This window comes from Trachymyrmex septentrionalis, unplaced genomic scaffold (genome assembly GCF_001594115.1).
Source record: "Trachymyrmex septentrionalis isolate Tsep2-gDNA-1 unplaced genomic scaffold, Tsep1.0 scaffold220, whole genome shotgun sequence".
NCBI lineage: Eukaryota > Metazoa > Arthropoda > Insecta > Hymenoptera > Formicidae > Trachymyrmex > Trachymyrmex septentrionalis.
This window is the reverse complement of record NW_017305376.1, coordinates 890,770-905,583: the sequence shown is the minus strand read 5'-3', so window position 1 is coordinate 905,583 and position 14,814 is coordinate 890,770. Positions and strand designations below refer to the sequence as shown.

Sequence of the window (14,814 nt, the reverse complement as noted above, 5' to 3'; positions counted from 1 at the left end):
ATAGCTTTATGTATATTATACATATACATTTTAATATAATATACATTTTAATAAATAATCATATTAGGGACACTTTGTGTTACTTTGGAAATAACTTCATTAAGGATGTGAGTGATGATTGTTCGAGTTGCGAACGATACTATACTCTGCCAGCTGTTTATTTATCAGTACCAAGTTGTATTGATTTACTCTTTAATGTGCTTGATTACGCACACGCGCTCGTATATAGAGTCGCTTAGATATGTGTGTGTTCAGATTTTCCAATTAATCTATATAAGTATAATCACATAAAACATATACAGACTTTTCTAACTGTATTTGATAGATTGGTTTGAATGTATAAACCGGAACGCGACAGAATTTTGATAATTTTGATAATAATTTTTTTCACTTTTTTAACCAAAGATTACAGTGAAGCGGATTACAGTGAAGAAAGTTTACTTTTGCGAAGAGTTTCTTTGTGCTAAAAAAAAAGAGAGAGAAAGAAATATTTTCCAGATGCAAAGCAAAGAACACTTTATTGATAACGATAAATTTTCTGAGTGAATTTGATATTTGCTTGAATGGATTTTAACTTTATGAAATAAGTAGTGGAAGTATTTTAAACTTTCCACAGCCTAGGTTTTTTAAGCGCAGCATGCGATAAATGAATCTTTCACGCTTGAAATAACTTTTAATACCGTTACGAGGCATTTTTTTGTCCAGTAAAAACAATATTGCAAATTTTTTTACATTAATTTAAATTCTGTGTAATAATTTGTAAATTTTCCGAGATAATAAAAATAAAGGAAAGAAACGATTAAAGAGTATTGATAATTTAACGTAACGTCTGCATTATTACGTCGAATTACCAATGCTCTTTAATCATTATTACAAAAATTTTAATATCCTTTAAAATAATTGTACTCTAACGACATCTTCTTTAACTAATTTTTTAACTAATCAAAGTAAAAACATTAAATTAATCGAATATTAATCTTTCGTAGAATTTTCCGTAAAGAAAAATCGATAGGTAAATAGGCAAATGTGATTCGCGTCAACAGGACATTTTAATCTTAAAAAGAAGAAAAAGAAATCTTGTGAAAAAAAGAATTTTGTCTTATATACTTAAGAGATAATACGGAAAAAAGTTAAATGGTTCGTGATTTTGTGTATGAAAAATAGAGCAATTGAAAAGTTAATGTTTTACGAAACATTTCATATTTTATTTGATTCGATCCTTAGGTATCTATATAATTTGAGTGATTAATTTCTCACTTCAATCTCGTTTCCTTCACCTTTTGAGCTATACTTGTAGCTTATACGAAATCTCACGATTTTTTCTATCTCTCATAACCATTCCATCTCATCTCCCTTCATTTCTTTCGACCATCATTCAGTTATGGATTGGCGCGGACGAACTCCCACGCGCTGCTCGATAATACATCGCCATGCGCGCGGTAATGCATCGCTTTTATACCTACACGTTTATTGCCTTTCAGCTCGCTCTCGGCAACCTTTTTTTTTTTCGCAAAGATACTGTTTTCTGTCAACACAACGATAAGACACAACGTCGATGAGAATCGAAATTCTTGAGCATCACAACAGATCTGTCTGGTCATTGTTATGGATTTGTACACAACAGAATTTATAACAGAATTTACACGTAATAATATAATTCAGGAGAAGATTCCGATAATGGAAATCAATTCAAAGATTCTTTCGATTCGATAAAAAAGATTCCACAGGAAAAAATTTCTTAAAATAATTTTCCCTTTGAAAAACTCCCGTCAACGTCGCGTCAACATCAAGATGCAATTATAAAGGGCTAGAATTACCCTTTATGAATGGCTACTGTTTACACATAGCAATACTATTTTTTACTTTGCACAGGATACATGGTGTACGTCTATGACGTGTATTGCGCACACACAAATATCATATTACTATTATATATTCTTAATGATATGATATACGTTCATCGTGCTTAGAGCTAAGCTTTTTTACGAGGCATTTTTAGGCCGCGGTTCGATTCACGGCTCACAACGCTTAAAAATCATTTCATCCTTCTTGTCAAATGTTAAACGAAGACAAACGATCCTCATAAGCATTGTTAGCATGAATTGAACCACGTCCTTAGATACGCATGCGGCTTGAACTGCTGTGCGCGTATCATACAACGCTCTCATATACATAGATTACGAAATCTCGAGCAGCGTTCGTTAACGTCCGTTGACGTCCGTTTGTTGATCCGTTGTGCGTGTCATGCGTCGTTGATACGTTAAATCTTCATTATTGTTGATTAAACTGATTTAATCAGTCACGGGAAAATAAGATTAAATTAATTCGATTGCTTTAATATTATTAAACTATAATCGAGAGATATATAGAATTGTTATTGTAGAAAGAATTACCATGTTTACCGTGTAAAACATCGTAGTAGAATAAGCTATATTTACAATAATACTTTTTTGATGCAGAAAATGCCACCGTTCACAAAAGACGCAAATGCCTCTAAACCGCGTAACGAAGAAACGCAACCGAACATTGATTCAACCGAAGCGGAGGTATCTCTCTTTGGTACAGATGGTTATGAAAAGAGTGTCAGTAAGTATTATTGTGATCTTTTACTCCGTTTTCTTTTTCAAGAATAATAATTAATAAATTTTAACCTAAACTTTTTTCATATCGCGAAATTAAATTTTAATTGTTAGTACGTACTATTGGTACTAGATTTTTTATCCGAATGCAGATACACGATAATCTGTAATAACGAATTCTTTTTGACAAATATTAGTTTAAGCTTGTTGTTGTTTCTAGCAACGGAAGAGATTGTAACCAAAAGCGCAGAGAAGACTATCGAAAAAGAAATTCAGAAATTGAAGAATAGTCTCGTAGAAGAAACAGGAATACCACCATGGGGTCTTGTTGCTATTTTAATAGGTAATAAAATTAATAATAATCAATCTTTATTATTATGTATACGAAAGAAATCTCATTTTGTAAAATATATATGTATCTAATATCAAACAGTAATTAAAATAATTTATTTCTATATAATTTCATATGTTATGAAGAAGGAATGGATAAAGACAAGATATTTTATTTTGTAAATGCTTATTTGTATATGCTTATTCAAAATATTTATTTACTTATTTATTGTATATTATTTACATTTGCATGTACATATATATTATACGATAAATACATATATGTACATATATGTATTTTTTCTACTTAATATAATGTACTTCTTTCAAATAAATCTGTATAATTTTCAATTATATATTGTACAATTACATATATAAAATTTATATTGAAATTTGATTATAATGTATTTTTGTATTTTTCTTCTACATAGTTGTAGGCGTAATTGTTCTCGGAATCTGCTTTTGCTGTATACGAAGATGTTGTCGCAAACGACGCTCCAAAGATGGCAAGAAGGGATTAAAGGGCGCAGTGGATCTAAAGTCTGTGCAACTTTTGGGGAGCACATACAAGGACAAGGTATGTATTCAGTGTGCCGTGACTTTATGTAGACATTAGAAACACACTTTACACTCGTGGAATCCACTTCGATATGCGAAGGTTCAGCCGGATATGGAAGAATTGACGGACAATGCTGAAGAACCGGACGAAGCTGAGAGTAAGCAAAGTGAAGTTAAGCTTGGAAAACTGCAGTATAAGGTACAAATTGTTTCTTCTTTTTATCTTCTTTTACGGATACTAATTGCTAGAAAATTAAATAAGCAAATTATTTAAAATTGAAATGAATTGGTGAATTTGATTTCAGCTCGAATACGATTTTAATTCGAACAGTCTCGCCGTGACAGTAATACAAGCGGAAGAGCTGCCAGCCTTGGACATGGGTGGTACGTCAGATCCATATGTAAAAGTGTATTTATTACCGGATAAAAAGAAAAAATTCGAGACAAAAGTTCACAGGAAGACATTAAATCCAATCTTCAATGAAACTTTTACGTTTAAGGTTAGTTAAAAATTGTAATGTCTCTACCCAGTATTCGAAAAATTAAAATTTTTTTGGATTCGACAATGAACCACATGAATCTTATATTTCTGTCTTTAATTCCTTGGGAAAATGTGAAAATTGTATCTTAGTAATTTGTTCCAATATTTGTGTTAATATACATATTTTTTGTACAGGGTGTTCCTTATGCTGATGCTATGAATAAAACTTTGGTCTTTGCTATCTTCGACTTTGACAGATTTTCGAAACACGATCAGATCGGCGAAGTAAAGGTGCCACTCTGCCAAATAGATCTAGCGCAAACGATTGAAGAATGGAGAGAATTACAAAGTGTTGAAGGTGAAGGTGGACAAGTAAGTTGATCAAAAGAATAAAACAATGTACATATAATAATGCAATATAATGCAATATAAAAATAAGATACCTGTAATTATTTTTTTTTGCTAAAATGATAGAAATGTCTAAGTATAGCAATAATAATAGCAGTTCAAATTTGGTATATTGCACATTAAAAATATATATTATACATTAAATAGAAATTTTTGTTATTTGCAGGATAATAAACTGGGTGACATATGCTTCTCATTGAGATACGTACCAACGGCCGGAAAACTTACGGTAGTTATTTTGGAAGCTAAGAATCTGAAGAAAATGGACGTCGGTGGCCTCTCAGATCCTTACGTTAAAATCGCGTTAATGCAAAATGGGAAGAGATTGAAGAAGAAGAAAACGTCGATCAAGAAATGCACTCTTAATCCGTATTACAACGAATCATTCACTTTCGAGGTACCTTTCGAGCAGATACAGGTACGCAAAAAATATATTTAATTATAAACTTTATTAGAAATTTTAATCGTTAAATAATAATTGTTAAAAAATTGAGAAAATTGAGCGTGAAAATATAAAGTTAATAATTAAGGAAAAGAATTATTAAGTACAATTTAAGGGTATTCTAAAGTCATCTATATATTACCGACTAAATCATAATTTTTGTATAACAATTACTTTTTTCCTCTTTTACAGATTTAAAAATCCTTTTCTAGGATTAAAGTATATGCATTAATATGCTGCGTCTATGAGGTAGAGTTTATGTCGAGAGCGACAAAAAATTTCGAAATTGAAATCTTAAGAACAATTTTTTATCGGTCTTGGCATAAACTCTTTCTCATTGACACTTATTAATGCGTATACTTTAATCCTGCAAAAAGGATTTTAAAATCAGTAAGAGAGAAAAAAGTAGTTAAATTGTATTATACAAAAATGATATGGTTTAGTCGGTAATGCAAACTTTAGGATCCCCTTAACAATTTATATGGAAAGTTTTATTTATTATAATAAGAAAATTATTTTAAGATTATTTTACTTTTATAATAGTTGATATAATTCATGAACAGTAACAGTTAAAAACTGGTTTATTTATTATTTAATTTTACAAACAAGTATCATTATTATTATTGTAAACATGTAAACTATAAGAGTGGATTGAGACCTTGACAGAAAAGCAGAAGGCAGAAAAGCAGCAGCCAATCAAAATTTGCACTAGTAGTAAGCAGTACAGAATATCAAAACTAGCAATTATCAGCGCGAGTTCCGATTGGCTGCCGTTTTTCTGCTTTCTGCTTTTCTGTCTAGGTCTAAATTCCCTAAGTTATGCCCTCTTAAATTTACACTGATATATTATATTGTATGTATCCTGACTTTTTAATTAAAATATATATTAGAATAATAATAATTTAATATTGTAATATTTGATGTGATCTTTCAGAAAGTACAACTCGTCGTCACTGTAGTAGATTACGATCGCATTGGCACATCGGAACCGATTGGAAAGGTAGTCTTGGGATATAATGCGAGTGGAACGGAATTGAGACATTGGTCTGATATGTTGGCGTCTCCCAGGCGCCCGATCGCTCAGTGGCATACGCTGAAGGATCCTGAAGATGGAGATAAGAAGGATTAAGAACATTGATTTTCCAATTAAGATACATATATATGGTCAGTATTTTAATGAAGTTTATTATATTATAAAGTTTATTATATATAAAAGAAACTTTTAGAATAATTTTATTTTTAACAAATTTCTTGAATAATCAAAAAGCCGGTTGCCTTTTAAAGATTTTAAGAAAAAAATAGAAATTTCAAAATTAAATTTAACAACAAGATAAACATCAAATTCATTAAAATTATTGAGATAGCTCGTATAATGAGCGCGAGCGGTTTCCTTCTTGCTTTATCTTGTCTTGCCTATTCGATTTTAAAAAGTTTTATAATAAAGAGTCTTTGAAAACATCTTCTCTTTTTTTTTCTTTTTACAGGATAATTGATCGAGAGTAAGGCAACAGAGAGAAGAGTAAAAGAAATAAAGAGAGGTATAGAAAAACAAGGGAAAAAAAGAAAAAAATCTATAGGGAAAGATAACACAAATACATATTTAATAGATATTAATAATATATGATAAAAATGATAAAATACCAACCATGAAGGATTTAACATTAAAATAATATGTTCCCACATGGAGAGTGTAGTGTCTTGTATATATACGTATATTTAATATACTTCTCTCTGTAGATGAATAACGTTGAATGATTTTAAGTAACGCGTCTTTTTTGAGATATCGATTGAGCAAAGAAAATGTTGAAGATTTGCAAAAAATACCGTTGCTTTAAGGAAATGTCTACATCATTATCTCTTAGATAGGCTTCCATCTTGATTCGTTTGTTTAATCACAATTTTCCGTAATATACTTTCTAAATATATCGTTCAATTGTATTACGAAGTATAAAACAATTGTATTATCCGTAAAAATAGCGGCATAATCTTCTTCCGAGGGAAGAAACATATAGTGACGACGATGCGCACACTCATAATTCATCTACATGCGAAAAGGAGTTAATAATGGATGATAACGCATTCGGATTTGCAAAAGATCTCAAAATATGGATTGTAATCTGCAAATTAAGAGACTCAGTAAAAAGGAAAAAAAAAGACAAAGCTTTCAAAAAAATAGTAAATGTTTGTTATTTATAACAAATGCATAATTATATAATTCGAAATAAGCTAAAATTAAATTAAAATTAAATAAAATAGCTTCTTCCGTATAGGCATCTCTTGTAAAAAAATAATTTTATATATGCTCGGTATATTTCATTTACATATTATTGTCTTATATTTTTGCCCTTTTTTGCCTCATTTTTCCTTTTGCTGAGACTTTTAATGAAATTTGTTGAGATGAGTGCACCGTCGTTTATATTACTTCTTCTCGCGATTCAGCACTTTACTTTAAATTGTTTCGAAAATAATCGAGATTGGTCGTGCACTGAACTCTTCCGTGCACTCGAAAGGTCGAAGCGTAACTTGGTGAACGTGCATAAACGTTGCTTTTAGCGACGGTGAACGTTTTCGTATTGATCTTTGGGTGTAACGGCATACGATGTATTTTCGTGCAACGCGCGAAGTAATGCTTGAATTTGCGATGTACCTCGTACATACTATAGTTATTAGGCATCCGGATTATGCACCATTTGTACGGAGATCTCATGATGCGTTAAAATAAAACAAATAATATGACCACGCGAGGAGAATTAAGTATATATCAGACACTGATTCGGAGCACTTAGATTCAATTACTCGCGTAAATGACTTCCTACTATTAAATAAAATGACATAAATTTGTAATTTGACGATATTTTCCACGTAGTATAACGTACAATAATATATACAACAAAGAGTTTATAAGTTTATTACATAAAGTTATATATATAATTTATATTCCATTGTTATATATAGTCTCTTTATTATTATCACATTATAGTAAATTGCGTTATATAAAAAAAAGTTATACTATCTTATTATTTTATTTTGCGGGGCGGTTATGATTATATTTTGTTATTAAAATATTTTACATATTTTATTAAAAATGTACGTATGACTTTGATGGACATAGATGTTAAATGCAGACAGATATAAGATAATTTGTTGGGGAAGTTTTTATCGCAGACATGTTGATTGTAATATTCTGCTAATCATATTCGGCTTATGTAGACAAAAGCGATACGCTTTGATCAATGAACCATATAAACTCGAACAAAACCATGTTCGATTCAGTCCGATTTCCAAAGAAGAAATCGCATATCGCGCTCGACGCGATATGCAATCGCGTGTTCGCTTTTTACGTGTAACTATGCAATTTTCTACTCACTGTCACCAATTATACGCATACACACATACATATACTTAATATACATGATATCGTGAATTATATCTGCTGTGAGTTATACTGTTTCTAGTCATAAATTGCAAACGGGCCTATTTATTCTGACTTGCGTTAAATGATCCGTTAATTAAAAGTGTCGCCGAATTAAAGTAGTAAACAAAATTCATGCTGATATATCATTGGATGCTTCCAAGGAGATATCTGTGTGGAGAGACGAAAGAGATTGATATGAAATACACAAACGGAGCGAACGAGAAAGAAATATACAGATATAGCAAGTAATGTATTTGATATAGAACAAAATATTAATTTTTTATGTTTTCGTTTTTTGTACGCAATCCTTGGTTGCATGACGAAAGCTCTTTAACTTTAAAATAAATTTAAAAAATATTCAATAAATTAATGGTAAACATTTTATATGCAAATTTTTGCGATTAGTCAAATTAGTTGATTTTGAGAATAAAAGATCGTGTATGGTCCAAGATTTCTCTAACTCGAGACATATGATTTTGTAAATATACGTTAATCACAAATCTTTTCATAAATTATAAGTTATTTGATTGATCATCGCTTCTTTTAATTATATGTTAATTGCTAATGCAATTTAAGTTTTGATAAACTAAGAGAGAGAAGTTATATATATATATATGCGTTATCGAGTTACAGTGATGATATAAAAAAAAGCATCCAGTAGTGTCCATTTCATAACATACTTAGAATGGTCAGAAATCCTAGACATTAAAGACATATTCTTTTTTTTAATTTGTATAGAACTTTAAATATTTTATTTATTTATACATGTGTATACATATATATATATATATACACACATGTATATATATATATATATATATATATATATATATATATATACATTACATTTATACCTTTACAACTTTAAAAGTATATTTACAAATATATAAATTTTATTGTAAATTATTTATTAAGAAAAACAATATTATATTGAGCAAATATTGATTTTATTAAAATATGTATATGACAACGCATAAGAGGATATGCTCATTCTAAGTATAAGGCTTTGGACGCTCTTTAGAACACACACACACACACACACACACACACACATACACATCGTGGCTCTTAATAATATATAATAATAATTAACGATAAATAATAATAATCACAATAATATTAATGATAACCGAGGACAGCGAGAATGAACTATTTGGCGATGAACATTTATTGATTTTAGCTTTGTATCGTAGCGTTTACTCGGTGTATATAAGATTATAATTATGCGTTATACATCTATTATCGTTACAACATAAAGATTAAAGTAATTTATAGTAAAATGAAATTCTCTTTTGCGGAGAATGGATGGAGGAATACGCTGCTGAAGATATTCTCGGTCTTTTTCTTATGTCTCCCGATGATTCTAATGCTAATCTGTTGTATCAATCAGTACATCTTTCCTATTAATGAGAACTGTATTACGTAAATTCGAGCATGTCAACAACAAGTTATCTACTTCCGAAAAATGACAGAAGTGTAACATTAAGATTTGAAGATATATTAAAGATATTTTAAAATATTTTTTTCTATTCATACAATCAGTGTTGAATTTTTAAATGCTATACATACATTTCAATTTTAATGAATTATTTGGAAAACTGTTCTTTCTCTTTAATTTTTAATGGTGAAAATTCAATCAATTTAACAAATACAGATTGTATATATTTTGCAACATATCTGTTGCATATATATTTATGAAAATTGTACAATCCATGTATGTCTTGTTCTTATTGTTAGACTGATGTCAATTTGGAGTAAAAGATCGAGAAAAAAAGAATTGAAATTTCACGTACGGAATGAGACACTTGCTGATATCGTCACTCGACAAATAAAATTCCATGCAAATCGTAAAGTGGAAGATAATCGTCCGAAGTCTTCTCCGGAATAAGTCGATCGGAGACCTACAATCCAGTGAGAAATGAATGAATTATTTAGATTGAATCGATCATCATTTATGTCAAATCGAATTTGAAATTATCGTATAATATTGAAATCAATTTAACATCAATTCGATAAGTCATTTCTCACTGGAAATCATCAGAAACGACAACGCATAGCATTTATCACGCGCGCAAATTTAGGAAACCGTAAATCTTATCATCAAGCGATTATATTAGAGTGTTAGTAGAGTAACAGTATGTAAAGGCGTCTTTTATTCTCTTCTAATGTGTCGCAGGCCTTAGAAGAAATTTCAATTGTCAGAGTTTTCATCTTACGATCACAAATCGTGACTCGTCGTCGACGATTTTCGTACGACACAACTACAAAGTTGCGATCCATGCGATTGTAAATCCCTCATTCGTACGATGCACCAATATCGTATTACCGGATTTGGTTCTATCGTTTATTCAGGACCAATTATTGTAAACGATAATCGTATTGGTATAACATGTGTGAAAGGCACGTTATTACGCAGCAGCATTGTATTTAGAATACTTTAATGAGAATTTATGGATTATATATTGTTGAAAAGCTACGCGAGAATGACGTCGACCAAGAAATAATTGCGATATTGATTTATCTCATTTATTGTAAAATGACTTATTATTATATAAAATAGAGACTATTAAAGTAGAGATGTGTGATAAAGAAATTGAAAGCATTGTTTAAATGATTTCTAAATTATATATTAAATTTTGTTTTAAATAAATTAAGTATATACATATAATTTGTTTAAATTTATATTTTTCGAGGAAAATCAGCTTATCTATCAGCTTATGCTTATCTATTTCCATAAACGTGAGACGACATAAGAAGGTATCATGAGCACTTTTTATTGTATCGAAATTTTCAAAGCGGATCAACTTTCGTCGCAATTTTACGTGCATCGGAAGCATCGAGTGTTTATTATTATTATCATCGGGCAAATATGTAACAGTTTAATGCCCTTCCGTCACTTTCGAAGTAATTGCATCGCTTACGAAACGATTTCCGTCATTGACGGCGCCAAGTCGGAACAGCGACTCAGTCGACGCCATTGCTCGCGAGTTAAAAATTTAGCTAAAAATATATCTATTTTCTTTTCGACTGCACTTTTTTTGCATTAAAAGAAAAATAGATAAGAGAAATCGCTAAGAGAAAGACAGAGAAAGAGAAAAAATAAGCATAAAAAGTGCAGTCGAAAGGAATGGATTTGATATAAAGAGAACCACGTACGTCCTATATGAACAATGTCACTCATTGTATTGACATCGTCATTGATAACGATTATTACCATTTACGAGTAACTTATTTAACTCTAGAGGTAAAAAGTATAACGTGATGAAGTAATACGAGGTAAACAACGTGCACTATGTAGTGTGATAGTTATAGATCGTACGTGCTGATTTCAGGATCATGTTGGGCGAAAGAGGCGATTTATCGGTAAATCGGTAAATCGGTAAATCACGATCGATCCATTCCAGCAGGCTCGTAGAAGAAAGGGAAAGAATGTGCACGACTATAATAGCAAAAAAAAAATATATTGGAACTAATATTAATTATAATCGATAAAAATTATATACTACTCTCATACACTCCCGAGAGAAAGAAAAGTATATATCGATCATTGGACCCTGTGCAAATTAGAGATGTCAATGCCGAGCAAAAACTTTTGCCAATTTACTACTGGTAGTAAACTAGTATCTCGTCGGTGCTACTGGCAAAAGTATAGTGCTCGTTGTGTGAGCTGACTTCAGTAAGAAGATTATCACGAAATATAAGAGTGATTTCCATTTAGCGGAAATGACTGCGAACCTGCGAATGTTTCGAATGTATTACGAGCGAAAAGAAGCAGAGAAAAAGCAGATCTCCGTTTAAATAATCAATATATTAGCGTTAAATTCGTTGATGCACATATATGCCGATTATCGGGATGCAACAGCACGTAGCACGCACGATAACAAAAGGATGTAAATAAAAGCGGAACACGACGCGCGAAAAGAGTATTTGTAAAACTGTATAGTTGTTAGTCTGGATATATAACGACCTCGAGATGCAATTGGTGAGATTATCGAAAGTGATGTGTGTTTCTTTTTACCTCTATAAATTTCATTCCACACGTGAAAATAGTCGAATGACTATACGATTCGATACGATAGTGATCTGGTATGTCTTGTGACATAATCACGAGCTGTATACATAGAGATAAAAAACTACTTTCTCTTGCTGTTAGCTAAAAAAAATATCGAAGACGACATACGCAGCAATGTATAATTTTATTGCATTAAACCAAAATGTCAGTTGAGTAAATGTTGAATAAGCAACAAAGTTTTAAGAAAAGAGGCGGTTGTCAAATCCTGATTTATTATTAAGATTATAATGTTTCGATTTTTTCATAGAATTCTTTTCTTATAAATATTTATCAATTATTTCTCAACATACCGGAGATACTACGGTCGATCATTTTCTTTAAAAGTTATTATCGAATAATTGGTATTGCGTTATTTATTACACTGTAATTGATTATAGTTGTCATCTATGAAAAAGATTCTTGCATCGAGATTAAATTTCGAGGGAGATTAATACTGTCCACTTTTACAGTTTATATTATCACGTTTTTCACCGTATGATATCATACTTTGTTTGTAACTCATATGAAATCACTGAACATGAAATCTTCGAGACGATGCTCGACTGACGTCGCTCGTCGAATATCGAGATTGAGGTCAATGATATTAAAAAAATCCGGATGCACATCTTTGTCTACACAAACACATAAGTGTGTTAGTGTACTTGCGTGCGGAGATTGACGTCGCGAGCATCGTGATCGTGGAGAGATATCATATCTTTAGAGAATATATATATAGTATATATATATATATAATAACTCGCTTTGCGAAGGTTCCACCTTCAGCAAAAAAAGAGAAAAAAGAAAAATCAAGGCGGAGAAATCTTTAACATGAAACGAAAATGTATCAACTTGTAATCATTCCATTGCATATTATACATACTATTAAGGGGTTTAGTGCGGCAGTATATTGTAAATCCATAGAAGTTATTACTATACCGTAATAATTATTATGTAATAAATATTGTTGTTAACATAAATGACCCTGATGTTGTTGCAAATGCACCTATATATTTAGAGGAAATTTATGAAAAACAGGACGGTGAAGGAAAATCATGGATTAAATAAAACACAAACATGATCTAAATGTTTATATTATAAAAATCTTATCTTATCTTGACAAGATAAAAATCAATTTTTTTGTTTTTGGACAAACAGGTTCAAATTAATTACATTATAGATTAGAAAAATTAATTAATATACATATACGTATTAATAATAATACACATTATACATTACACACAATAATCATAAAACGATTCAATTGCACTAACACACAGAGTAACTTTACACCGAAGGAATAAAACTTTAAAATAAGATTTTGAAACTATAAAACAGTATCAAGTATATAAATTAATCTTGCGAACATATCTTGCGAAATATATATTACTATGAAATAAACACGTTATGAAATAACACTTATAAATTTTAATGAGATATATAAATTCTCAAAAAATTCGTGTTTCTTAAAAAATAAATTTGCTGCGTAAAGATTTGCATACATTATATTTATGCAACTCAACCTCGTTTTACGCTTTTTATTGACATAAATTGGATTAAATTAGAATATAATTGAGAGTGATTAAAAAAGGTAAGAATAAATCGACAGAGCTTTGTTCTGTAAACATGTGGTTTTAAATACATATGTATAAAACTTAAAACGGTAAGAGAACGGGAGTGAAAGTGTTACTTGTTAAGCACGCGAGACTTTAATTATAAACCAGTTAATTGGTCGTCGATCAAATGTTAATGAACGATACGAGGAATATATAATTTTTACTCTTCGCAATGATCGTCGTACAACCTATATAACAAAATGTTTTATCGAAAAAGAAGCAGAAGAATAAGAAGATGGACGAGATAACGATTAAAATGTACAAAGTTGTAAACGGCAACGATATAAAAAACAAAAGTCTTTTTTTAGCGATAATATATACTTTAAGTTAAAAACTATTCGATTCATATACACACGTTATTCTATAATTATGTTGATCAGTTGTTTCAATAGGCTTAATACTGGCGGGAGGACGATTGCTTCCGATTTGTCCGACGCTGGTTTTTTACGGGCAGTCCTCGGGCGTACGGTTTGTGTGCGTTTGTTGACAGATAAAAGATGCCGCGTGCTCTGTTAATTTGTAACATATTCAATTAATATTGTCTTTAATGGTAAATGTTACATGTATATTTTTTCATATTTTAACGCGTTTTTTTTTATTTTTTTTTTAAATTGAATTTCTATTCATGAAAGATGCGTATAACATGCTTTGATAATTTCGTAGCGGAATCTCTGCTATATTGAATTTATTTACGTATGAGGCGAATCCTCCCCCATCAGGATGTATTCGTCTTTCTTGGGATTGCACCATCCGATTAGGTAAGAGAATAGATTTGCGCAAGGAGCTGCCCAAAATCCCTTTTTCGTCGTAATTGATTCTATGTAATACGGTGTCACTTTTGTATGATCGCACGAGAGCGTTTCTACGGAGGAAATTTTCAGAGGAAATTGCCACCAGAAGAAAGAATCTCTATCAACTTATAGATACACACGTACAA

The 14,814-nt window shown here is 30.7% G+C and overlaps 1 protein-coding gene and 1 pseudogene across 2 annotated transcripts in view; one reads left to right on the top strand and one right to left on the bottom strand.

Annotated features, from left to right (window-relative positions):
• LOC108748454 (synaptotagmin 1) overlaps positions 1 to 6,355 on the top strand; it is a 9,417-nt gene extending 3,062 nt beyond the window's left edge. The window contains exons 2-10 of one of the 2 annotated variants that reach the window (XM_018486640.1): positions 2,460 to 2,586; positions 2,800 to 2,922; positions 3,341 to 3,486; positions 3,574 to 3,666; positions 3,773 to 3,967; positions 4,144 to 4,320; positions 4,523 to 4,774; positions 5,733 to 5,962; positions 6,283 to 6,355. In XM_018486640.1, coding sequence (XP_018342142.1) covers positions 2,463 to 2,586; positions 2,800 to 2,922; positions 3,341 to 3,486; positions 3,574 to 3,666; positions 3,773 to 3,967; positions 4,144 to 4,320; positions 4,523 to 4,774; positions 5,733 to 5,927 — 1,305 coding nt within the window. In that variant the 5' untranslated portion in view covers positions 2,460 to 2,462 and the 3' untranslated portion in view covers positions 5,928 to 5,962; positions 6,283 to 6,355. Of the gene's footprint in view, positions 1 to 2,459; positions 2,587 to 2,799; positions 2,923 to 3,340; positions 3,487 to 3,567; positions 3,667 to 3,772; positions 3,968 to 4,143; positions 4,321 to 4,522; positions 4,775 to 5,732; positions 5,963 to 6,282 lie in introns of both variants that reach the window. The other variant, XM_018486639.1, reaches the window with a different exon arrangement.
• A 7,808-nt stretch (positions 6,356 to 14,163) lies between these two features.
• LOC108748455 overlaps positions 14,164 to 14,814 on the bottom strand; it is a 4,211-nt pseudogene continuing 3,560 nt past the window's right edge.